At 36.5% G+C, this 27,959-nt stretch overlaps 1 protein-coding gene across 7 annotated transcripts in view; it reads right to left on the minus strand.

Moving 5' to 3' along the window:
- The window catches only part of EXOC6 (exocyst complex component 6), a 296,986-nt gene that overhangs the window by 79,412 nt on the left and 189,615 nt on the right, over window positions 1–27,959 (minus strand). For 6 of the 7 annotated variants that reach the window (XM_078434598.2, XM_078434597.2, XM_078434602.2 and 3 more), the window contains 3 exons: window positions 25,796–25,905; window positions 18,138–18,249; window positions 17,436–17,570 (listed from right to left, as the gene is read on the minus strand). In XM_078434598.2, the coding sequence (XP_078290724.1) occupies window positions 17,436–17,570; window positions 18,138–18,249; window positions 25,796–25,905 (357 nt within the window). Of the gene's footprint in view, window positions 1–12,838; window positions 12,928–17,435; window positions 17,571–18,137; window positions 18,250–25,795; window positions 25,906–27,959 lie in introns of all 7 variants that reach the window. The other variant, XR_013550527.2, reaches the window with a different exon arrangement.

Here is a 27,959-nt window from a genome sequence, read left to right on the forward strand (position 1 = left end):
TTTTTTTTAAAATAGAGGGTCCGTCAGTTAAGCATCCCACTCCTGATTTCAACTTGGGTCGTTATCTTACCGTTCCTGTGTTCAAACCCGGCATGGCGCTCCATACTGACAGTGCAGAGCCTACTTGGGATTCTCTCTCTCCTCTCTCTGCCCATCCCCTGCTTGTGCTCTCTCTCTCACTCAAAATAAATAAACTTAAAAAAAATAGAAATTCTGCAGCTGAAAAGTACAATAAGTGAAATGAAAAAATTACTACAGGGGTTCTACAGATTTGGCAGGCAGAAGAAAAGGATTAGATTAACAATATAAACCAACTAAATCTAACAGACATCTATAGAATATCCCACTCAAAAACAGCAGAGCATGAATTACTCTCAAGTTCACATGGGATGCTATCCAGAATAGGGCATATGTCAGGTCATAAGGCAAGCCTTAAAAGGACTGAAATCATACAAAGTATGTATTCTAACCACAATGGAATAAAATTAGAAATCAGTAATAGAAGGACATTTGGAAAATTCACAGATATTGGAAATTAAACAACAGACTAAAATAAATAACCAATAGGTCAAAGCAGAAATCATGATCAAAATAAGAAAACATTTTGAGATAAAAAAAACAAAAACACAATACCAAAACTTATGGGAGGCAATGAAAGCAGTGCTAAGAGAAACTGTTACAGTATACATGCCTATATTATAAAAGAAAAAGAACTCAAATCAATAACCTAAACTTTCACCTTAAAAAACTAGAAAAAGAAGAAATGGTAGTTGTGGGTTCTCATTCAGAAAACAGCACTCTGATAGAGGCCACAGATTAGGCACTGTGGCCTTTGAACCATAGCAAAAGATCCCCATGTCTATGTGTTTCTTTTAAAGGCTCATACAGACTTAGGGAACATCTTGTAAGTTAAAAGTTAAAACTAGATGGATCTCTGCCTTTCCCTCAGTTTTTGTTTTGTTTTGTTTGTTTGTTTTTGAACTGCACAAGGCCCTGGAATACTTTTTACAAAAAGGTGAACAACTTATCACTCTGAACAGTAAAGCATGAGGGACAATGTCATATTTCTGACAAAACTAATACCTATTTAGATTTCTTAATTTTTTAAAATGTTTATTTACGTTTGAGAGACACACGAGAGAGACAGAGTGTGAGCAGGCGAGGGGCAGAGAGAGAGGGAGACACAGAATCCGAAGCAGGCTCCAGGCTCCGAGCTGTCAGCACAGAGCCCAACGCGGGGCTCGAACTCACAAACCGTGAGATCATGACCTGAGTGAAGTCAGACGCTTAACCAACTAAGCCACCCAGGCGCCCCCCCATTTAGATTTCTGACTGATACTTCAGTATCACTAACCATTAGTAGTCACATATTATGTTTGAGTAGAGTTTAATCCAGTTTACATTTTATATCATGCCTATGAATAAGATCACTATAAAGACACTGAGATGAGTATCTCACAACTCAGGGAGAGATACAATACTGTAGTTCTCCCCTTATTCACGGTTTCACTTCCGGTGGTTTCAGTTAGCCATAGTCAACAACAGTCTGGAAGCAGATGATCCTCCTTCTGACCTTTCCCCAGATGGTCAACAGCAGCCGAATGCTATGTCAACAACGCCTACATCATTCACCTTACTCCATGTCATCACATCGGCATTTTATCATTTCACATCATCACAAAAAGAAAGGGGAGTACAGTACAATAAGGTATTTTGAGAGAGAGACAGACAGACCGACCATATTCATATAACTTTTGTCGTAGTACACTTATAATTGTTCTATTTTATTATTAGGTATCGTTAATTTTTTTTATTTTTTTTTTTCCAACGTTTTTTATTTATTTTTGGGACAGAGAGAGACAGAGCATGAACGGGGGAGGGGCAGAGAGAGAGGGAGACACAGAATCAGAAACAGGCTCCAGGCTCCGAGCCATCAGCCCAGAGCCTGACGCGGGGCTCGAACTCACGGACCGCGAGATCGTGACCTGGCTGAAGTCGGACGCTTAACCGACTGCGCCACCCAGGCGCCCCGGTATCGTTAATTTTTTACTGTGCCTGATTTATAAGTTAAACTTTATCAGAGCTAGGTATGTATTGGAGAAAACAATATAAATAGGGTTTAGTACTATCCGAGGTTTCAGGAATCCACTGGGGATGGATTGGACATACCCCTGAGGATAAGCGGGGGTGGGGGGGGGGGGGAACTGTGTAACAAAACATGACTAATGCTATATTATAGGTTTAGCAAAGTATCCTGAGGAAATAGCTACTACTTATTTGATAAAAAGCTTGACGGAGATAGTATGTCATTTGAGCTGCAACTTTAAAAAATATAATCAGAAACCCTCACTAAGTATTTTAGTTTGTGCGCCTTAAGAAATTTTCAGAACAGTGTACAAAATGGTAAACATGAACAACCAAAATGTGCCGTTTTCATATTTTAAAATGCTTTTTTGCCTCCCTTTCCAATTTTCACAACGTCTAACCACTCACTACTCACTGCAACATTGGGCTGATAAAACCCAACTACTAGTAGACGTCTTTCCATCGGTGTGCCTGTTTTCACAGTAGGACTGGAACGGGAATTCCAAGAAAGATTTTTCTTCTCTCCCCACTCACATTAATATGCATTAATTAATTGCATTAGCCACAGCAATAATATACATCTCTTTAACCTAACAGCATTAGGAGGAGATATCCAAGATAGCAAATGCCTACAGCCCACAAAGCTATGCCACAACACGTTTTATTGATATCATTTAAATGTCAATGTCTCGAAGCAATGTAAATGTTTATTTACCACTTTGCATTTTGCCTCAGTGTTCAAAATCAGCCCCCTCTATTTCATGTCTCACTACCTTTACTGAATCTAAGCAGATGAATATCAATCATTATAGAGCTGAAGTGAGACCATTATTCTAGAAGGCATCCACATAAGGGGGGCCTAAAACTGAAAACTGTATTAATTATCCCGTAATACCCATTTCCCTTATATCCCAAAGCAAAGACAATTTGAAGTCTGATTGCTCCTAACCTCTACTATACCTATCTGTACTCAAATAGCTCTATGTGATTTTTCTTGCTTTTCTGGGATGTCTCCAACATAGGCAGAAAGAGAAAGAGCTGACAAAATTCTAAAAACCAGTATCAAGAGATTCCTCTCCCCCAAACTCGCAGAGCTAAAGTACTTGGTGAAACTTTACACATTTTTAAATAGCTGTTCCTTTAAAATTCTAATTTCAACCTAATTTTTTTAGTATTTTTAAAAATTAAGCTTATTTATTTATTTTGAGAGAGACAGGAGGAGGGACTGGAGAGGCAGAGAGAGAGAAAATCCCAAGGTGGCTCAGCACTGTCTGGGCAGAATCTGATGGGGGGTGGGAGAGCTCGAACAAGAGAACTGCGAGATCATGACCTGAGCCAAAATCAAGACTGGGATTTAAAATCAATGATATACTAGGGGCGCATGGGTGGCTCAGTTGGTTAAGTATCTGACTTTGGCTTAGGTCATAATCTCATGGCTTGTGAGTTCAAGTCCCACGTCGGGGTTCAGCACAGAGCCTGGAGCCTGCTTCAGATTCTGCGTCTCCCTCTCTCTCTGCCCCTCCCCTCCTTATGCCCTCTCTCAAAAATAAATAAACATTTAGAAAATTTATATTTAAAATCAATGATATACTGAGGTGCCTGAGTAGCTCAGTCGGTTAAGCGTTGGACTCTTGATTTCAGCTCAGGTCATGATCTCACAGTTCATGAGTTTGAGCCCCACATGGAGCTCTGTTCTGAAAGTGTGGATCCTGCTTGGGATTCTCTCCTCCTGTCTCTCTGGCCCTCCCCTGCTTATACTCTCTCTCTTTCAAAATAAACATTAAAAAATTTTTTTAATTAAAAAAAATCAATGGTATACTTTTAAAAAGTTTATTTATTTATTGAGTATTTATTTATTTACATAATCTCTACACCCAACGTGGGACTCAAATGCATGACCCCAAGATCAAGAGTTGCATGTTCTTCCAACAAAGCCAGCCAGGTACCCCAATGATATATTTCTTAATTACCCTTTTTACTATACAGGATTTTATTAAAAGAATATTATTTCACATTTTCCTGGATTTTTTAAAGCAATTTGGGACAATTAAAACATTAACCAAAAGTTGAGATGGAGAGAGGAACCAAATATCTAGAAATCTTGAAGTCATGAGGAAAACAAACACAGTATTTATGTGAAGAAAGAAAAATTATAAAAATGATGAAACCATTCACATTATAATGAAATTAATTTATTACAAGTATATGCTTTCTGGATAAAGTGATTCGAAGCCCACTAATTTTCTGAAAAGGAACTAAGAAAAATAAATAAACCACAAATGTATTCATTACTTTTTGTTGTTATTATCTGGAGTTCTGCTAGTTACAGCTGATCATTGAACCACAGGAGTTTAAACTGCATGGGTCCACTTATATACGAAATTTTTTCAATAAATACTCATACAGTACTGTAAATGTATTTTCTCTTCCTTATGATTTTATCATTTTCTCTTCCCTTACTTTATTGTAAAGATACAGTATATAATACATATACAAAGTATGTGTTAGTTGACTGTTATCATTAAAGCTTTCTGTTAACAGTAGGCTGTTAGTAAAGTTTGGGGAAAGTCAAAAGTTACATCGATTTTTGGAGTGCCTGACTGGACTGCCTCAGTCAGTAGAGCATGCAACTGTTGATCCTGGGGTCATGAGTCCAAACCCCACCTTGGGTGTAGAGCTTACTTAAATAAAGAAGTTATACATGGATTTTTAACTGCAGGGGGTCGGGGGGAGGAGTCAGCGTCCCTAACTCCCAACACTGTTGAAGGGTCAAATGTAATCTATTTTTCTGAGATGATACCAAGAAAAGGTACTACTTTTCTCATAAACTATCCAAGCCAAGATAACTTTTCTCAACATAATAAATGTAATTTGGGGCATTTAAAAAAATGTATATTTTTAAAAGTTTATTAGTACTTTCCACAGTTTATAACAGCAAACAAAGAAATCTAAGGCAGTAGGTGGCTGTGCTGTGTGAAAGAAAAGTTTCAGACAGTAGTCCTAGGCAGGAACATGTTTTAAATTCAACACCTGAAAGAACCTTGCTAAGAGCTAAGGATTCTCCTTATAATCCAGGCAAATATAGTCATCAGAAAACATACATACATGAACCGCATGAACTGACTCACTACATTTTATTTTCAAAGAACGAAGAGCAAGCAAAGAAACAAAGTTTTCACTGCATCTCTTCCTGTACTTATACACAAGAATATACACAAGAATACACTAAATTATTTGATAAGATATTTCTAAAAAAGATTTCTAATTTTAATTTAGAGACTATTAAGAAAATTAGTTTGGACCTCCTGGTTAAGTTCTACTACAGCTGAAACCAAAATATTCTCAATCCTTAAGACTCCACCAGAAAGACAGGAACATATCAACTAACTCCTAAATTAAATTTTTAAAGATTTAACTTAGGGGCACCTGGGTGGTTCAGTCAACTGAACATCTCACTTTTTTTTTTTTTTTTTCCAACGTTTTTTATTTATTTTTGGGACAGAGAGAGACAGAGCATGAACGGGGGAGGGGCAGAGAGAGAGGGAGACACAGAATCGGAAACAGGCTCCAGGCTCCGAGCCATCAGCCCAGAGCCTGACGCGGGGCTCAAACTCACAGACCGCGAGATCGTGACCTGGCTGAAGTCAGACGCTTAACCGACTGCGCCACCCAGGCACCCCTGAACATCTCACTTTTGATTTCGTTCAAGCCCGGTGTCAGGCTCTGCACTCACAGCACAAAGACTGTTGGGGATTTTCTCTGTCTCAGCCTCTCCCCTGCTCACAAACACTCTCTCTCTCTCTCTCTCTCTCAAAAATAAATAAACTTAAAAAAAAAAATTTAGGGGCCCCTGGGTGGCTCAGTCTGTTAAGCATCCGACTCTTGTTGGTTTTAGCTCAGGTCATGATTTCATTGGTGAGTTCCAGCCCCATGTGGGGCTCTGCACTGACAGCGGCAGGACTGCTTGGGATTCTCTCTCCCTTGCTCTCTGTCCCTCCCCCGCATGCATGCACATTCTTTCTCTGTCAAAAATAAATAAATAAACATTAACAAAAAGACTTAGCTTATAAACAAAACAATTAACTCTTCTGCTTGTTAAAGAAACAGTGCCCTCTGGAGGCAAAAGTCCCACACAATTTGAGAACTATTTTTCATTTCAATATATAAGAATTAAATGATATCATACGATCAGTGGTTCTCAACCACAGGTGTGCAACAGAACTACCTAAGGAACTTTTTAAAATCAACACATGCACAAACTCCAGCCAAGTCCTCTTGGAACATGAGCATGTGTGTTTTACATAAAAATTAAGTAGTAATAGCTAAACATTTTAGGAAACATCTATGATTTACTATCATCCACTCCCCCTTCTTTGGAACAATCTCCAAACATATTTTGGAAAATCACTCTGCCCCCTTTCACAGCTCTATCTGGTCTAGATCGGACTGAACCTATATCTAGCTTCAAGTATGAATCCTGATGAATTTAGATGAATTAGCAATTATCACCCTCTTACCCAAAAGGTGTTACATAGCACCTCATAGAGGGAACCACTCACTCTTCCTTTAGATGATAGAGCATGAGGATCTAAGGATTGGAACTGTGACTGAGCAGCCATTTTGTTACTAGAAGGAGAGAGCCTACAGCTGCTGAGGCACCACATGTAGTCGGACAATGAGGCCAAAACTGCATAAAGCGGAGCTGAAAGAAGGACACACCAACTGGGTTCCTGGTGACATCTGCTGAGCAGCAGGCTTCAGCTTCACATGAAATCCTCCCTATTCTGGGATTTCCAGTCACATTTAGCTAATAATTTCTCTTCATCATTTAAGGCAGCTTGAGTTGGTTTTTCTGTCAGTTCTTGTCAATTTTCTGTTAACAGCCTGACTAATACAAGTATCTTATTTAAAACATTTTATTCAACATTCTAAAAAAAAAAAAAAAAGGTTACACTTAATATTACTCATTCGGAACAAGGGAAACCTTTCTTGGCATTTTTCTGAGCCTTAAAAAAATTTAAGCCAGAGATATAGTTGGAACTGTCAAAATGAAAGCGCTATGCTCGCTGGCTAATGTCTTCCTGCTCTAGTTCAAGATGATGATGCTCCAATAATCTATGATCTTGATCTAGAAATATTAGTAGCATATACCATCCAATTCATTAGCCACTTTCACTACTGCCACTGCAGAGGGGAAAAACAGATACAACTAAACATGGAACCCTACTAATTAGTTATGACAGGGAAGGGCTGTGATTGGGATAGTAAGATAACTACAGGTTTTCCAGGAAAGGAAGCAAATGGTACTACCACTGTAAAAAATTAGATAGGCAGAAAGAAAAGCCAATTTAAGAAATTATGATTTTTTTATTTGGGTATTTTATTTTAAAAAAAAATTTTAATGTTCATTATTTATTTTTGAGAGAGAGAGGTAAGACAGAGCATGAGCAGGGGAGGGGCACAGAGAGCAGGAGACACAGAATCTGAAGCAGGCTCCAGGCTCTGAGCTGTCAGCACAGAACCCCATGCAGGGCTCAAACCCACAAACCGTGAGATCATGACCTGAACTAAAGTCGCCTGCTTAACCAACTGAGCCACCCAGGCGCCCCTATTTAGATATTTTGGATGTCAGTGTGATAATCAGGGAAAATTTTTTTATTTTCATATTTGGCACCTAAAATCAATCGAAAAACAAAAAATGATTGCTTGCTTATATACTTCAAATTAATTTAGTGAAATGGCTACTTTTCACCAGATTTTTTTCATTATATTACTATGATTAAAAAACAAAAGTTGTTGATTTTAGGATATATATTGTACCTTATACTCATGCAAATCATACACCTCCACTTGATAAATAACACTCTGGGTTAAAAAAAGCTTCAGATCTGCTCCATAACTGACTAAGAAGTCAAATATAAAAAGCCAAGGAAAACTTACATTAATTAGAAGACCTCAAGTTTTCATAAAGTTCTGGAAATCTCTAATAATTTGTCTTCATAAAAGAACACAGTAACATAAAGAATTAACCAGGGATTCATAATCTCATAGTTCTAAAGTCAGCAAGTCACAAACAATATACTGTATATTCCCTTAGAAGTACGGGTTACTGTAGGAGTTATAGTTAATTATGCCAAAACAATTTCCATGGAGCAAATCCAAAGAATTTCTTAGAGTAACCAGAGTTAGATATGTAAGCTGAAGCTTACATTAGCCTTTGCACAGAAAGCTATGGCCCAGATGAGGGATAAAGAAGCTGAAAACAGAAATTTAAGGAAACTGATCCTGACTGCTTCTAGAATAAATTATATTTTCCCCCAGAATAAACATTCAAAACACAATGAAACCAAAGCCAAGTTTTAAATAGACTATGCATGCTTATTAACATAAAACAAATAAATATAATTTTACATTCATTCTTCTGAGTCACTGTATTTTAAGTTCAGTATCTTTGAACTTTCTGATCTTGAGCTTTCTAGTTTCTGTGAATGGTTTTCCTTTTTAAGTTTATTTACTTAGAGAGAGAGAGAGAAAGAAAGCAGGTGCAGGGGAGGGGCAGAGAGAGAAGAGACAGAATCCTAAGCAGGCTCCACGGAGCCAGTGCAGAGCCTGATGTGAGGCTTGATCCCACAAACCGCGAGATGGTGACCTGAGTCGAAGTTGGACACTTAACCAACTGAGCCACCCAGGGGCCCCTCTGTGAATGGGTTTATACCAGTTCCTGCCTTCCCTCATCTCTTCTGATTGCAAATGTCTTCAAGATCCAGGCAGGTAACATGAATGAAAATGTCAGGCAAGGTGACTGTGGCAGGCAGGATGATTATAAAGCAGGAATCTCATCTAAAGGTATTCAAATTCACAACTCTATAAAACCAAATCAAATATGTCTACAGGACCAAATTTATCTACTTATTATATATACACTGTAATTATTTTTTGTAGTTATTTGCCCTTTTAAATTAACAAATTCTAGTAGTTAAGAACCAACCCAATTCAGCAGCTAGCACAGTACAACAGAAATATATTTTTGCTCAGTAAACATCATTTAATATAGCCTGCCAGGCCAAAACTATGTATAAGTTTAGAAAAAACTTCCAAGCAATTATCACTTTGTTCATAAGAACGTGTTTGGGGATACAATAAAAGCCTTATTATCTGAACTCTTAGCTTAGACAGGACAAAATCTTTCATTTCTTATTCCTCATCAAAGTAGTCTGTCCTAGAAAATCCTAATTCCTTATTCGGCCATTTCACTTCCAGCGATATGCAGAAAAGGGTGATATATGCATACTTCATTTTATTGCACTTCGCAAATAATGCAATTTTTACAAATTGAAGGTTTGTGACAACCCTGCATCAAGCTAAGTCTAACCACACCATTTTTCCAACAGCATTTGCTCATTCTGTCACATGATGATAATTCTCCCAATATTCAAAACTCTCATTACTATTCTATTTGTTATGTGATCTTTGATGTTACTATGTAAGTGTTCTGGGCACCAAAAATGGCCTGCATATAGGTCAGAAATCTTTTTTTTTTTTTTGAGAGGGAGAGCACACGCTAGTAGGGAAGGGGCAGGAGGGAGGAGGACAGAAGATCCAAAGTGGGCTCTGTGCTGACAGCATGAGCAGTCAACCATGAGATCATGACCTGAGCCAGTCGGATGCTTAACTGACTGAGCCTCCCAGGTGCTCCAGAAAAACATGCTCTTCCTTTTCTTGTCCTACTGAACTAAGTAGGACTCCCATATGATGTTGAAAAGGAATGGTGAGAGGGAACATCCTTGCCTTGTTCCTTAGTGGGAAAGCTTCAAATTTCTCACCATTAAGTATAATGTTAGCTGTAGGATTTTGTATTCTTTATCAAGTTAAGAGAAGTTCTTCTCTATTCCTAGTTTATTGAAAGTTTTTCTCATGAATGGGTGTTGAATTTTGTCAGATACTTTTTCTGCATCTATTGATATGATAATTTGTTTTCTTTAGCTTGCTGATGTGATGGATTATATCAGCTGGTTTTAAACAACTTTTTATTGTAGTTGACAAACAATGTTACATTAATTTCAGGGGTATAACAGTGATTTGACAAGCTTATATATTATGCTATGTTCACCAGAGTATGGCTACCATCTGTCACCACACAATGCTACTACAATACCACTGGCTATATTCCCTATGCTGTATTTTTATCCCTGTGATTTATTCATGTATTAACTGGTTTTTAAATGCTGAGCTAGCTTTGCACGTATGGGATAAATCCCACTTGGTCATGATATAGAATTCCTTTTATAAATTGTTGGATTCAATGTGATGATATTGTGTTGAGGACTTTTGCACCTATGCTCACAAGAGTTAGTAGTCTGCAGTTTCTTTTTCTTGTAATGTCTTTGTCTGGTTTTGGTATTAGGGTAATGCTGGCCTCACAGAACGAATTTGAAGTATTCCCTCTGCTCCTATGTGAAAGAGATTATAGAGAACTGGTATAATTTTTTCCTTAAATGTTTGGTAGAATTCATCAGTAAACCCATCTGGGCCTGGCACTCTTCCTGTTTTGGAAGGTTATTAATCATTGATTCAATTTCTTTCATAAATACAGACCTATTCAGATTGTCTATTTCTTCTTGTGTGAGTTTTAGCAGATTGTGTCTTTCAAGAAATTGGTTCATTTCATCTAGGTTATGAAAGCTGTGGACACAGAGTTGTTAATAATCCTTGACTCTCCCTTTCTTCCTTGACTCACATGTTATTTAGAAGTGTGTTGTTTAATCTCCAAATATTTGGGGATTTTCCAGCTTAGCTTTCTGTTATTGTTTCTTATTTAATTCCACTGTGGTCTGAGAGCAGACACTGTATGATTTCTATTCTTTCAAATTTGTTAAGGTGTGTTTTATGGCCTAGAATATGGTTGTCTTGTGAATGTCTCGTGAGCTTGAGAAGAATGTATATTCTGCTGTTGTTCAATGAAGTAGTCTATAGATGTCGATTATATCCATGTGACTGATGGTGTCATGGAGTTCAACTATGTCCTTACTGATTTTGTTTGCTGGATCTGTCCATTTCTGATGGAGGGATGCTGAAGTCTCCAACTATAACAGTGGCCGCATACTCATTCATTTCTCCTTGATGTTCTATCAGTTTTTGCTTGACATATTTTGACCCTCTGTTCCCAGGCATATGTATACTATTGATTCTTATGTCTTATGGAGAATTGACACCTTTTATTGTGATGTAATGCCTCTCTTTATTCCTGATAACTTTCTTTGTTCTGAAGTCTGCTCTGTATTAATATAACCACCCACTTTTTTGATTAGTGTTAACATGGTCTTTCTCCATCCATTTAATCTATATGTATCTTTATATTTAAAGTGGGTTTTGTAAATAACATATAGTTAGGTCTTGTTTTATTGATCTATTCTGATGCTCTCTTTCAATTAATATTTTTAGTCTATTGATGTTTAAAGTGATTATTGATACAGTTGGATTAGTATTTGCCATATTTGTTGTACTTGTTCTTTGTTCCTACTTTTGTGTTCCACTCTTTTTCTGCCTTTTGTGATAGTATTTGAATGATTCCATTTTCTTTCCTTTCTTATCAGTTATGTTTTTTTAAAACTTTTTAGTAGTTGCCCTAGAGTTTCCAATATACATTTATAATTATTCCAAGTCCACTTTCAAATAACACTATTCTTCCTCTTGTACCATTACCGGCATTCATTTCTCTTACATATAAACATATAAGCATACATAATTGAATACACTGTTGTTATCATTCTGAACAAACTCTTATCTATGCAATTAAGAATAAGAAAAATAAAAGTTTTTATTTTACCTTCATTTACACTTTCTCTGATGCTTTTCCTTTCTTTATGTAGGTCTGAGTCTCTGACCTAGATCATTTTCTTTATCTCTGAAGAAGTCATTTTAACATTTCTTGCAAGGCAAGTCTACTGGCAACAAATGTCCTCAATTTTTGTTTGTTTGAAAAAGACTTTCTCCTTCACTTTGGAAGGATAATTTCACAGGATATAAAATTTTAGGCTGGTGGGTGTTTTTCAATACTTTATAAATATTTCATTCCATTCTCTTCTCGCTTGCATGATTTACAATGAGAAGTCAGAACTAATTCTTATTTTTGTTAACTCTAGGTAACGTGTTTTTCCCTCTGGCTTCTTTCAAGATTCTTTATGTTTAATTTTGTGCAGTTTGAATATGATATGCCTAAGTGTAATATTGGTATTTATCCTGCTTGATGTTCTCTAAGCTTTCTGGATCCATGGTTTAGTGTCTGACATTAGTTTGGGGAAATCCTCAGGCAATACTGCATCAAGTATTGCTTCTATCCCTTTCTCTCTTTTTCTTCTTCTAATATTCCCATTGTGTTTATGTTAGAGTTTCTGTAGTCATCCCACAATTCTTGAATATTCTGTTTAATTTTTTTCAGTATTTCTTTCTCTTTGACTTCCTGTTTTACAAGTTTCTAGTGACATATTCCCAAGCTCAGAGATTCTTTCCTCAGCTGTGTCTACTAATGAGTGCATCAAAGGCATTTTTCATTTCTGTTATGTTGCTTTTGATCTCTAATATTTCTTTTTGTTTCTTAGATTTTCCAGCTCTCTGCTTACATTATCCATCTGTTCTTTTATATTGTCTATGTTATCCATTAAAGCCCTTAGCATATTAATCATAGTTTTTAAATAGATTATTCATCTGATAATTCCAATATCCTGACATATCTGAAACTGGTTCCAATACTTACTCTAGCTCTTCAAACTGTGCTTTTTGCCTTTTAGTCTTCCATGCGCACTTTTTCTTGATAGCTGGACATGATGTACTGGGTGAAAGGAACTGTAATAAATAGGACTTAAGTAATATGGTTGTAAGGTGTGAGGAGAGAGGAAGTGTTCTATAGTTATGATAAAGGTGACAGGTTTGCTTTTAAAAAATTTTTAAGTGTAGTTGACTGGGTCGCAGTCTTTAAGTAAGCTTTGCCCCTTAGCTGTAAACTTTGCAAGTGCTTCTCATTTCTACCCCTTAGGTGGGACAGGATGGCTAGAGCAGGCTGGAGTTGTGTATTTCCCTTCCCCCAATTTGGTTAGGCTCTGATAAAACCCCAATAGTTCAGGCACTGGTACATAGTTTCTTTTGAGGTTAGGTCTGAAGAAGAATAGAATACTTAAGGAACAGAATGGTCTGGTCTATTTCAAAATGGATCCTTTTTCCTCCCCCTGCTGAAAGCACAAGAAGATTATTCTTCGGTCCTCAGTGGGAGAACCTGGTAGAGCTCCAGGAGGTACAACTCACAAAAGTGTGAGCTCCACTATGATTGGGTCCCCCTGGAGTTTTAACTCCGTGACTTGTCCACATTGAACCTCCAGCAATTTGTCAATTACAGTTCAGGTTTCCTAACCCAATACTGGTTCCTAGGGAAGTTTCTGCTCCGTTAAACTGTGGTTCTCTGTATTTTCCTATCTGTCTTTCTCCAATCAAATTGTTGGAGAAAAAGTGTTGTTTTTTTAATCAAAAACAATTTACCACTGTCACTTTAACCATAATTCTAAAAATACTCTGCTACAGTCAACCACAGATTTTAAAAAGGCAAATTAGAAAAAGAATCAGAAGCATACTCCTTCCAGGCATTTACAGTTGACATCACCGCCAGGCCTCTTTAGAGTGGCAGGATGGAAAAACTCCCTAGAGCAAAAGTTAAAGAGCTCTGATGCCAGAGAAAAAGAACAAGGCCATTTCTCTACTATACAGATTAAAAAGGTAATGGTATTCCCATTTTCCCCCTCCATTCTGATGCAAATCTTTTCAGGCAGAAGTCTTAAAGTAGCTCTCAGTGTGGGTCCAGGTTAATTTCAAACAGCTGAGGTACTGCTTGAGGGCAGGAACTACTTACTTAACCTCTTTTGTATCACTCACAGATTTAGCAAAATGAAAGGCATGCTAACAAGAGAGTTTATGTAATATTTCATAAAGTAAGGAAATATGGTAAAAATCAAACACTTTGTGTGTGCATCTGTGCTTTTTGGAGGGGAAACATGGGGATGTGGGTAAAAGAGTTCTTAGGTGCTTATTTCCATAATCATTAGGCAACTAAATAGGAATATATTTGCTAGGGTCACTGGACTGAAAAGAATTAGGCTAAGAGGTTAACTAAGCAATTCATGCTAATGTCTGTAATCAAGACTGTACACTTTAATCAGCTCTGTGAAAGAGGCAACAGACTGACTATTCCCTAGGAATGGAAATTCCCCCTATCTCACTGAATAATTCACTTGATTATTGATTTAATGATTCTCACTATTGAATTGCTTCCTCATATCAGAGTTTAAGTCAGAGTCCTCTTGAAACAGGCAAAAGGTAGAAATGACAACAGCTCTTATTCTCATATCATAAAACAGAAAAGGTTTCCTGAGTTCCATGTGAAAATAAAAAACAAACAACAAAAAAACAAGGATGCTCTACATTTGTGGAGCTGCAATTGATTTCCTGATTTCCAAGAAAATCCAAGGAGTATCCAAGGAGTTGCAGTTTCAACTAAATACCTGTAACTTAAGGGACCAGTGAAATGATGAACCAGAACTAACATTTCTAAACACTTCCTCCCAACAGGCAGATTTTGAAAGTACAGTTCCAAGATCCCTTAATCCAAAAGCATCATGTTCCAGTATCTTTAGTTATTTGACTTATAACTGACAAGAAAATTTGCTTGAAGATCCCTAGTTATACCAGATGTCAAGGCAGTTCACGTTTTAATGAAAGTACAGAGTCAGCCTGTTAAATTTAATGTTAACAGTTAAGATGCTTACAATTCCAGTCCTTAGTAAATCTCTTCTTGACAGTGTATGAGTAACACATGGACATAAGGACAGAGAGCAAAAATGAAAAAGAAGAAAGATTGTGTAAAATCTAATATAAAAGAAAAGAATTTGTCTCTGGATTAGAAAAATGCACAAAAACTTGTGGACTTTCTTCCCATACTATGGTACTTATCACACCATATTGTCAAGTGTCTTTTTATAGTTTTTTCTCTTATGAGCTTATCGAGGGCAGGGATACATTTTTATATTCTCAGCACCTAATAGAGTACTCAGAGCACAGATGATGTACAACGAATGGCACCGTGCTAAATATCCCCTTTAAACTTCATAATAATTGTATGAGGTAGGTAACACCTTACTACTCAAATTTTACAGAAAAAAAAAAAAAAACCAGGAAACATTATAATTAAAGAATATGCCCAAAGTCACACAACTGTCTAACTCCAGAGTATTTGCCCTTAATTACTGTACTATACTATCTGCATAAATGAATGCCTGTTTTGTCCAGTTTCTGTTCAGTTTTAGTAACTAATTTTATCTACTCACTCAGACATCATCTGCATTTGTGCCTTATGTATCAGGATGACTATATGAGCTCAAAATCACCAGAAAAACATAAGATTTGGGGACCAGCCAGATAATTTTAGGAGTGACGAGTCATTTCTAGACTTCACATTTTCAAAGTGTGGTTACAGTTAACATTAGTTATTTCTAAATACAAGAATACTGAATTTTTTTAATGTAAATGACTGTACTATAATTTTAGGAAACAAGCTGGGTAATTTATTTTTTTAATTTAATTTTTTTAAATTTACATCCAAGTTAGTTAGCATATATGGGTAATTTATAATACAGCAAGAGTCGAAACATAAGAACTCTTTAATAAGAAACTTAGAAAGGGCTATGAGGTTAAACTAGCCAGCCTATTTTTTCTTAATTTTTTTTAATGTTTATTTATTTTTGAGAGAGACAGACAGAATGCGAGTGGGCTGGGGCAGAGAGAGAGGGAGGCACAGAATTCGAAGCAGGCTCCAGAGCCTGACAGGGTGCTGGAACTCATGAGCTGTGAGATCATGACCTGAGCCGAAGTCGGCGGCTCAACAGACTGAGCCACCCAGGTGTCCCAGCCAGCCTATTTTAAAGAGAAGAGGGGTGCCTGGGTGGCTCAGTTGGTTAAGTGTCTGACTTTAGCTCAGGTCATGATCTCACAGTTCGTGAGTTTGAGTCCCACATGGGGCTCTGTGCTGACAGCTCAGAGCCTGAAGCCTGCTTGGATTCTGTGTTTCCCCCACCCCCCCTCTCCTGCTAGCACTATCTCTTTCAAAAATAAATAAATATTTTTAAAAATAATAATAAATAAATAAAGAGATCAGGGTCGCCTGGATGCCTCAGTCAGTTAAATGTCCAACTTCTGCTCAGGTCACGATCTCACAGTTCATGTGTCAGGGTGTCTGTGCTGACAGTCCAGAGCCTGGAGCCTGCTTCAGATTCTGTGTGTGTCTCTCTCTCTGTCTCTCTGCCCTTCCCCCACTCACATGCTGTCTCTCTCTAAGAAATAAACATGAAAAAATTAAAACAATAAATAAACAAAGATAAGAGACCAGGAAATAGTTTGTATTAGTTTAATAAACTATTCAATGAAAAAGTTTATATTACTAGACTATGCCAGTATCTCATGTATATGACCCCAAATCAATAAAATTATAAAATAGTTTATAAAACAAATTAATGAAATTATTTAATCTTCCATTCTGCTTAAAAAAACCATTAATTAGGGGCATCTGGGTGGCTCAGTCAGTTGAGCGTCCGGCTTCGGCTCAGGTCATGATCTCACAGTTTGTGAGTTCGAGCCCCACGTCAGGCTCTGTGCTGACAGCTCAGAGCCTGGAGCCTGTTTCAGATTCTGTGTGTGTGTGTCTCTCTCTCTGTCCCTCCCCCGCTATTGCTCCATCTCTCTCTATCAAAAATAAATAAACATAAAAAAAAAAAACCATTAATTAATCTTTTGGGACATCCTACAGTATTATACAAACAGAAATCTTTCCATTCAGAAAAATGTAGGAATTTAGTAACATGTAACAAGGTTTGTAAATAAAAAAATATTTATTTTTCTTCATATCAGAGCCAACAAAGAGTGTGAAGCCAATTTAACACTTACCTAATTCATCCCACATTTTTAATTTCCAAACACACATGTATATACATTACATACAAAATTAATTATGGAACTGTGAGGTATTAATGGAAATCCAGTTAGGCTGATTCAGCAATACTGTAAAAGTCTTCAAAACATGAACAAAATGTAATACAGCTTTAGGAAATCAATATATTTTTCTCCATTTTAGTGAAGATGTTTAAAATGCCAAAAGGGAACTGACATTTATGTACTTTTTGTTGACAGTGAATATCTCTAATTTTCAATTGTTTGGAATATAATGGAATCAAGTACATAATAAAAATTGTCTTTGATTTTTAAAAGTTTGCTTAGAGTGATGGAAATAAAAACTTTTTGGTCGGGGTTTTACATACCTTAAAAGTAGAAAGTCCATAAAGTCTTGTGGTATGAACAGTCTCTTGAGAAATGTTTGTGATGTTAGTTATAAAGTCCTCCAGGTACCTGCAAGCTTGTTCCAGGTGTGTTGTGTTGATGATGATCTGCACCAGCTGGAAAATACAAAATATGTCTGGTGAGATGCAGGTTACATGTACACAAAATCATTTGGTTTTTTATTTTTATTTTTACTATTTTTTTTTCATTTGGTTTTTTAAAATGGATTGTTACTTCCAGCAATTGTGCCATTTTTGTACAATTATAGCTTTATAGGATACAAGGGATTATCTGATTTCAAAAGCCTGCTGCAAATACTATGAATGCTATCACTTAAAAAAAAAATAATCAAGAGTCTGCCAATTGATTTAAAATAACTCTTAAAAGTACTTTTCCAAATTTTATACATTTACCAAGTAAAAAATGAGTATTTTCACTTTTCATGTAAAGTCTGGCAATCATAAATCTACATGTATTTTCTAACATCATCAACCATCTACCATATTCTCCATGTATACCTTTTCCCCTCACATGGTTTGAATTTACACTGACAAAACAAATCTACTTCTACTAATAAATTTAAAATAGAAAGCCAGTTTTACAGGATGATGTTTAGCAATACTTCATAAAACTTTTTGCATATAACGAAACATTTAGCTATTAGTATTTTTTTTTTAACTTACCTCTGTCAAACCTATATGAGGTTTTCTAATAAGGTTCAGTAAACAGCTACTCAAAGTTCTGGTCAGCAGCAAATTTGTAGATTTTCTAAGCATATCATCTATTTCTGTTGAGCTAAAAATAAAGATTGATTATTATTTAGCTTTTCACAAAGGTATGGTTAGCTTCCTAAATAATTTAACACAGTTTACTAAAATAATTTCCTCCACCTCATTCTTTTGTATCTTTAAATAAGTTACTCATATTTATTAAATCCCAAAATTAAATTGTCACAAAAGGGACTTTTTTTTTTTTTTTCAACGTTTTTTATTTATTTTTGGGAGAGAGAGAGACAGAGCATGAACGGGGGAGGGGCAGAGAGAGAGGGAGACACAGAATCGGAAACAGGCTCCAGGCTCCGAGCCATCAGCCCATAGCCTGACGCGGGGCTCGAACTCACGGACCGCGAGATCGTGACCTGGCTGAAGTCGGACGCTTAACCGACTGCGCCACCCAGGCGCCCCCAAAAGGGACATTTTCAATAAAATAGAATGTTCATTTATGGCATAATTTATTTTTTTAAATGTTTTATTTATTTTTGAGGGAGAGAGACACACACACACAGAGTACAAGCGGGGTAGGGTCAGAGAGGGAGACGAAGAATCCGAAGGAGGCTCCAGGTTCTGAACTGTCAGCACAGAGCCCAACGCGGGGCTTGAACTCATGAACCATGAGATCATACCTGAGCTGAAGTCGGATGCTCAGCCAACTGAGCGATCCAGGTGCCCCATTTATGGCATAATTTAAATGTATTCAGTTAACCACCACAGTAAAACCATGGGGTACTTAGTCTAAGGAAATAAAATTATTCTTAAATCATGACTCCACTATGGGACACTTTCAAAAACACTTCAAATACAATACAGCTAAAATTATTATTTTTTTAATGTTTTATTTATTTTTGAGAAAAAGAGCACGAGTGGGGGAGGGCAGAAAGGAAGGAGAATAGAGGATCCAAAGTGAAGCAGGCGCTGCGTTGACAGCAATGAGCCCAACGCAGGGCTTGAGCTCACAAACTGTGAGATCATAACCTGAGCTGAAGTTGGACGCTCAACTGACTGAGCTACCCAGGAGCCCCTACCGGTAAAATTATGTTTAAAATGCAAATTGATGTGAGCTCTTTCTAGATATAAGTAATTACTAGATTTAACTTTAATATAATTAAGCTATCCATTTCCATTGAGATTTTTTTTTTACGATTCAAAGAAATAAACGTAATTACATACACTAAGTTTAATTTGGTATAAAGAAAAAAAACCTCTACAATATTCCTTAACATCTTAAAAACTCCTAGGCTAGCACTAACAAGCTTTTTATTTTCTAGGCCTTCAATTTAAGTAAATAATGACTTCTTCACATATATATGGATATATATAGCTTTGTTATCAGAACAGTTAAACTGTCTTTACACCAAGTTTTCTCAGTCTTAGCACTATTAACATTTTAGGCAAGATAATTCTTTGGCTGTCCTGGGCTTTGAAGCAGCATCCCTGGCCTCTACCTACTAGATGCAAGTAGCACCCTTTTCCCTAGTTGTGACAGCCCCAAATGTCTCTAGACAGTGCCAAATGTACCCTGGAGGGCAAAATTACCCCAGCTGATAACCACTGCATTAAACATAGACTAAAATTTTAGCATTTTATTTTATTTTATTAAAACATTACTCCTGAAGCACAAACATTTACTAGTTTATTTTTTAACTGCAAACAGAGCAAGATTTGACAAAATATACGTGCTTCTCACTACTACTCCAATGTTTTTAATGCAGGCACTCTTTTCAATACCTGCTAACCCTAATTCTGGGAGACCTAAAAAGAATATTTCTCTGATTCTTTACAACTAAAACCAAGACTTCCCAGACATACTCCCAGTGGGGCTTCAGGGTTTCTTGGTATCAAAACTCTCAAACAGAAAACACTTTCTAATCTACCAACAGTGTCCTAGAACAATCAATGTACTCACCCTGATAAAAAGAGGTGGTCGCCCACTCCTCTGGTTTCTTTTCTAACACTCTCAAATTATGCTTAAAGATACCCTGAAAAGCATACTTCCCAGATGAAATATCCTGCAATACTTAGGATAGATAATGCCCTTTGTTTCAATTCCCTGAACTTCCTTGAACGCTGAGTCAATGCATACTTTTTTCTTGCATAAGTAAAAGTAGAGAAAGAAAACCTATCAGCACCTACATCCTATTTGTACCAACAAGATTTACCTGACAATGACCAGTAGTGCCTCCACTACATTTTTATCCCAATTGAGCATTTTTTTTCTTAACTCCTTGTCCTTTGAGCCTATAAGCTGTACTCTTTTGTACTACCTTTAAAAAAAAATTCATGGTAATTAAATCTTAATTATAATAAATCTCCTAAAATTTTTTATAGCTTAACCTCTTCTGCAAACTGAAATTTCTTAAAGATCATATTAGGTCCAGATGTTTCCTCTGCAACTAAATAGTTGAGACTTTGAAGTCTCTTCATGAAGTCATTTCATTCTCCAGTCCTACTTTTATTCAGATATAAAAAGAAAGCCAAACATTTGTACTACAAAGCTCTAAAGCATCTTCTGGTTCTAAAAATCTAACTCCAAAATCTATTTAAACATAACAAAAGAGCTTTAAATCCAGAAAGTGATTTTTCCCATAACTTTTTAATGATAAATAAAAAAACAAAGGAACTCTAATAGCTCAATTTCAGGTCACAGATACAAATTTTTAAAATAAAAATATGTCAGAAAGCTGATAATCTAAATTCAGATTTACATAGTTTTAAAGTAACTATGCTGCATCTGTCTCTGAACTGTTGATTCTCTCATGAGCAAAATGAAAATAGCTGATGTATTTAATAAAGCATAATTTTTAAAAGTGCAAGGATAAGTCTTGTTGAATAAATAACTTATGATCATAGTTCATTAGAATGACTAGATATTGAACTAACAAAAGTAACAAATATTTTATCAAAGATAGAGTCTGGCTGGGGTGCCTCAGTCGTTTAAGCGTCTGACTTCGGCTAGGGTCATGATCTCCTGGTTCATGGGTTCGAGCCCCACATCAGGCTAGATCTATGCTGACAGCTGGCTCAGAGCCTGGAGCCTGTTTTGAATTCTGTGTCTCCTTCTCTCTCTGCCCCTCCCTGTCTCTCTCTCTCTCTCTCTCTCAAAACTAAATAAATGTAAAAAAAAAAAAATTAAAAAGATGAGGGAAAAATTGACAATCTTTTCTGCTGTAGCATTAGTCCACAACATTGACTTTCTAGAAGGCTAGGCATTCACATACTGAAAAAGTCAGAACTGAGGTGGCAATTCTAGTTCTAGTCAGTCATGAGGGAGGCTTTAGGGAAAATTATACATAATATATTACAACTAATGACTTTTATCTTTGGTGTTCTAAATGCAATAAAGAATCAAATAACAATTAGATAGCCAATGTCTCTCCTCTATAAATAAAACAAAAGTTAATTCTAAATTTCTCTACTTTCTACAGTCACTAACCAGCATTTAGATTAGATAATAAAAAGTATGTGTTAGGACCATGCAAATTGTATACACTACCAATTTTAAAAAATGTTAAAGTACTCTACATTTAAAGTAAAAGATGAGGGGAACCAGTATTATAGATTCAAGACTACAACTTCAAGAATAATTCTCAAATAGGGGCGCCTGGGTGGCTCAGTCAGTTGGGCATCTAACTTTGGCTCAGGTCATGATCTCACGGTTCACGAGTTCAAGCCCCACATGGGGCTCTGTGCTGACAGCTCAGAGCCTGAAGCCTGTTTCAGATTCTGTCTCCCTCTCTCTCTGCCCCTCCCCTGCTCGCACTCTGTCTTTCTCTCAAAAATAAATAAACGTTAAAAAAAATTTTTTTAAAAGAATAAGTCTCAAATAGAATATTTGAGCCAAGTTGTAGGATGACTTTTTTTTGCTTATATATATATAATATTTATGTACATAATATATATTAGATATACATATATATACATAATATATATTAGATATACATATATAATATTCATATACATATTAGATATACATATATGATATTTATATCTAATATATATTAGATATACATATATATGTATATCTAATATATTATATATACATATATAATACTTATATTATATATACATATGTAATATTTATATTATATATAATATATACATATATTATATATATATACACACACACATATTTTTTTAATGTTTATTTCTGAGAGAGAGACAGAGTGCAAGTACAAGCAGGGAATGGGCAGAGAGAGAGGGAGACACAGAAACTGAAGCAGGCTCCAGGCCCCGAGCTGTCAGCACAGAGCCTGATGCAGGGCTTGAACCCACGAACTGCGAGATCATGACCTGAGCTGAAGTCAGCTACTTAACCGACTGAGCCACCCAGGCACTCCTGTAGGATGAGTTTTAAAGACATACTTCTTGTTTCTCCCTTTCACTTGCATATGTTTACCTCGAAAGAACAGATGAATACATGCATCATTGTTTCCAAAGATGACTAACTATAACCAGAAACTGAGAGCTTCACCTACAGGTAATCAAATTATTAACTTCCCTTAACTTCTTCATCTAATTATTCACAAGCACAGGTAATATCAGGCTCCTTATGCTCCTCCCTCTTCATCGCCACTGATCCTATTTCAGTCTTTCTTCATCTCTCTTCTTGAACCACTGCCTTCACCAGTTCAACATGACTATTTTTTTTTATCCCCCTCTAACGTATTATCCACATTAAGGTCAGAGTAAACTTTCTAGAATATAACTCTAGTAACGTCATTCCTTACTTAAGAATTCTTCAACAATTCCCTGATGCTTACAAAATAAAATATTAACACTCCAAGTTCCAGTCTCACTTCTAATATTATAGTATCCCATCCTCTCTGAAGTACCTATGTGCCTATCATATGCCAGGCAGTATACCAAGTGCTTTATACACCTGTATTACCTCATTTAATTCTTGCAACCACCCTATGAATTATTTCACTCATTTTACAGGTGAGGAAACTTGTCCAACATCTTACTACAACTGGTGAGTGTCGCCATCAAGATTAAACTAAGGCCTAAGTCTGAAGCTTATATTCTTAACCACTGCATTATACTGCCTCTATCCAGATCAGAAATTTAAAGTATTAAATAAAAAACAAGACAGGCATAAATTATTGGGGGTTCTCAGACCATTTGAGTTCCGCAATTGAAAACTACCGCAATTGAAAACTACCATCATAATCATTTGTTATTTATCTTCAGTTAATATTCATATATATCCATCAGTTTTCAAATGCTGGATTATATGGTGTGTATTGTGTTGTGCCGTATAAGGAACACAGTATCTTTAGTGAGTTTTATGACTGAGGTTAAAAGCTAATGTCTTTAAAATATACCTTTAGAGACTCTTGTATAAGAGGTGGTAGAGTATTATGAAGCTTAAAGCAGTGGTTCTGAAAGTTCAGAATGCATCAGAATTACCCAGACAACTTGGTAAAACCCAGGGCCCCACCCTCAAAGTTTTTACTTCAGTAGGTCTAAGGTGGCATTTCTAACAATTTCCCATGTGATGCTAATGCTGCTGGTCCGGGGACTAAGCTTTGACAATCACTGGCTTGTGAGAAACACATAGCACAGCAGATGCCATGCATTAGGTATTTATCTTCCTTTCTTTTCCTTCCCTCTCAAACTCAGATGTTATTCAGGAACAAAAGTTAAGAAACCTTTTAAACCATCTCTATTCACAAGGAAGAAGCAGTGTAAGACCTAAGATCAGAAAACTCTTTTACCCTGGCAGGGCACACATTTCTTCTTCCATTTATTTATGTGCTCCTTAAATCCAAAATCATGGTAGCTTACAATAAGAGACATGTACAATACAATACAATACAATACAATACAATACAATACAATAAAAACAGCTGTCATTGTTCTGTTTCAACTTGGAAAATAAATATTATATCTGAACTGTCTTCATGCCTTTCTTATGACTTAAAATTCAGAAGAATTTCACACTGAAGGTATTTCCTGCTATCCAATATACAAATTAAGAATGGAATTCAGAGAGGGAGACTATAAAGCCAGCATCACCACTCTCTCCTCCAGAGTGTATTCACAATTAGAAGTATGTGAGTGACTATAATGCATGGTCCATCTAGGTAGCTGGAACAAGGTGTGGCATAAAGATTAATGTTCTTCTAATATTAACTGATTATTCCTTATATGCCAGACACTTTCTCTGATATGGGAGTCTTAAGGCCTGCTCCTTCATCCCAGCTCTCAAACTAACTAGCTGGGTCATTCTGGGTGATGTAGCCCCCCTGAGCTTCAGTTTCCTTATCAGCAAAACAGGGATAATATCACATTTCCCATCTCCATAAATGTAGGGTATTGCTTTCATCACACCAGATAAATGACATTCTCTAGTCTAAATTCAAGTTGGCTACAGCTACCAACAGTTGTTGTGGTGCTCTCCATTACTGAGTATGATACCAATTTGCTACAACCTTCTTTACTTCTATGGATTTTGTTTGAATCCTCATTTTAAACCTAATTAAGGAAAAACAAAACTATTGAGAATATCATCTTTTTAACAAGGGAATGACATAAAGGAGGGATATTGTTTAGCTACTGCTACCTTAGCAATAGAAAAACTAAAAAGCATAAGATCTAAACAACTAAAGAAAAAGGGGAAAAAAAGGAATATTGATAAACAAACTTAACAACAAATCCAAGGTATGAGCCTTATTTGGACCATGATTCAAACATACCAACTGTAGCAGCCCACGTGTCCACTGAGTGGACTAAGTGAAATAAGGCTAAGTGAAATAAGTCAGTTGAGAAGGAAAAATACCGTATGATTTCACTCATATGCGTAATTTAAGAAAAAAACAAACCAGCAGAGGGAAAAAAAAAAAAACAACTGATAGTTCCCAGAGGGGAGGTGAAGGGGGGCGGGGAGGATATGTGAAATAGGCAAAGGGGGTTAAGAGTACACTTATCATGATGAGCACTGAGTGACGTGTAGAATTGTTGAATCACCTATATGGTACACCTGAAACTAATATAACACTGCATGTTACCTATACTGGAATTAAAATTTTTAAACTTAATAAAAAGTTTTTTAAAAGAGTAACAGTATCAAATTGTTATTCACAAACAAACATACCAACAGTAAAAAGACATCCTGGGGACAATCAAGAAAATAGTGATATGGACTAGGGAATGGAATAGTGTTAACTTTAAGTATGAAAGCTGAATAATGAAATGTCTTTATTTTGTTTTAGAAAAACATACTGTTTCTAGGGGTAAAGTGTCATTATTTCTGGAATTTGCTTTAAAATACTTCGGCAAAAAAAGTTAGACAATATGGCAAAATGTTTATTATTGCTACAGATGCTGAGAACTCAGGAGTTTCATATCCTATTATCTCTATTTTTATGAGTTTGAAGATCTACATTATAAAAAATAAAAAAAATATATAACATCAAATTTATAGCAACTTAACTCCAATGTCGCTAAAATATGCAAGCTTTTCCAATGAGATGATAATCCATTAAAGAATCAAGGCCTGCAAATCAAGTGTTACTATTTCACAAAAACAGCTATGATGAAGACACATTTATTAGTAAACTTACCTCCGGTGTAGTGACTCTGAAAATTTAAGGCTAGCATAAATAAATTCTTTAACTTGAATGTAAATATGAGGCACTGACTGAGACATGGGAAATTTCTTTGGGAAAGATTGCTGTAGAAAGAAAAACAAAGTTGATATTGTTTTTGAAATTTTAGAAAAAGATATTCTAATCACCTGAAAGTGTAAAAATTAAATTGCTTTCACATTTGAATAGGAAATGACTGCATCTCAAAGTCTACTGTTACATTTCTTTTTTTTTTTTTTTTTTTTTTAATTTTTTTATTTTTGGGACAGAGAGAGACAGAGCATGAACGGGGGAGGGGCAGAGAGAGAGGGAGACACAGAATCGGAAACAGGCTCCAGGCTCGGAGCCATCAGCCCAGAGCCTGACGCGGGGCTCGAACTCACGGACCGCGAGATCGTGACCTGGCTGAAGTCGGACGCTTAACCGACTGCGCCACCCAGGCGCCCCTACTGTTACATTTCTAATCATGTTTGAGATTTTAAAGAAAACTAAAATATTTCTGAGAAAATAGTGGCAATTTACCTGTTTCTTAAATCCTATTATCAGACTTCTAAGAAGCAGAGAAAGTACATATCAATACCACTGTATGTTCTGATGAGAAACATCCTGCAGAAGAGGTCTAGCTGTCTGTTGCTTTGCATTCATAATACAAGAGTCAGGTTGGCCATGAAAGTTATGGGCCATCTTCCTGGCTCAGTATCATCAATTAATTCTAAGACTCCTCTCACTCACGTTCAGTGAAGGCTTGACACCAACAAGGTATCTATTTCATTCCATAATTCCTGTAATACCTTACAGCAGTGCAGCCAATGGTTTACAGGGTACCTTTTGGATAAAGTGCTTTATCAGCCAAATTTTATTAGCAAATTCTCAGTCTCCAAAAGGTAAATTCTCTCCAAGATTTCTACCCAAAGCTCCTATTTACACTTAATGAATTCTAATTTATACTTCCATCTTCATATTTGTTGCAACATAGTTAACCAGTGAAAGTATTCTCACCAAGGTGACTAGTGACCCCACAGATGTTAAATCCAACAGACTTTGCCAGCTTTCACGTTACCTGATTTATCTGAAATATCTGACACAGTTCCCTCCTGATTCTTAAATGATCTCTCCTTCCTTGGCATCCATGCCCCACATTGATTTTCCTTATTTGTCTACCTTCCCAGCAGCTCTTCCTAGTCTAGCCATCTCTTAATTATTGCTGTGCCTTAGGGTTCTAGCCCACATCTTCTCTCTCTCTCTCTTTTTTTTTTGTTTGTTTGAGAGAGAGCGCACACAGGAAGAGCAGAGAGGGAGAGGAAGAGAATCTCAAGCAGGCTCCACACTGTCAGCACAGAGCCCAATGTGGAGCTCAAACTCAAGACCTGTGAGATCATGACCTAAGCTGAAATCAAAAGTCAGACACTTAACCAACTGAGACACCCACGTGCCCTGCACCACACGTCTTCTCTTCTTACTACACATACTGTCCTTGGATGATGTTGCCTAATATCATGACTTCAATCACCATGCAAGCACCAATATCTCCCAAATCTGTTACTCGAGGCTAACTCTCCTGAAGTCCAAATCCATATATCTAACTGCCACTTGGACACTTCCATTAGGCTGTGACATTTGGGACATATTCAGTAGATCCAATAGTGCAATTACCATCCTTTCCTTCTAAATCTGCTCCTCTGGTATTTCCTATCTTAGTAAATGCTACTACTCTTTAAGGCAGAAACTTGGCTATCATACCTGACCCCTCTATCTTCATCATCCCTCATATGCAAATAACTACCAACTTCTGTTGGTCCCCACTCCTAAACATATCTTAAATCAAATTCCATGGCCATAACTCCCACTCAGGTCACCAATCTCTCTTACCAAGATAACAGCAACAATTCCCTAGCTGGCCTCCCAGCCGCTAGTCTTACTCTTATCTAATCCATTTGCCACACATTGGCCAAAGAGATCTTTCTAAAGCACAAATCAGATTATGTTTTTAGTGGTTAAAACCTTGTTGTGACTTCTCAATAGCCCTCAAGATAAAGGCTGAACTCTCTAACACTGTTTATAAGCTCTAGAATAGTCTGGTCCTTTCCACTTCTTCATCTTCATTTCTTGATCTTCATCTCTTGTACTTTATCAACCTTGC

Source organism: Panthera onca, chromosome D2, assembly GCF_046562875.1.
Source record: "Panthera onca isolate mPanOnc1 chromosome D2, mPanOnc1 haplotype 2, whole genome shotgun sequence".
Taxonomy (NCBI): domain Eukaryota; kingdom Metazoa; phylum Chordata; class Mammalia; order Carnivora; family Felidae; genus Panthera; species Panthera onca.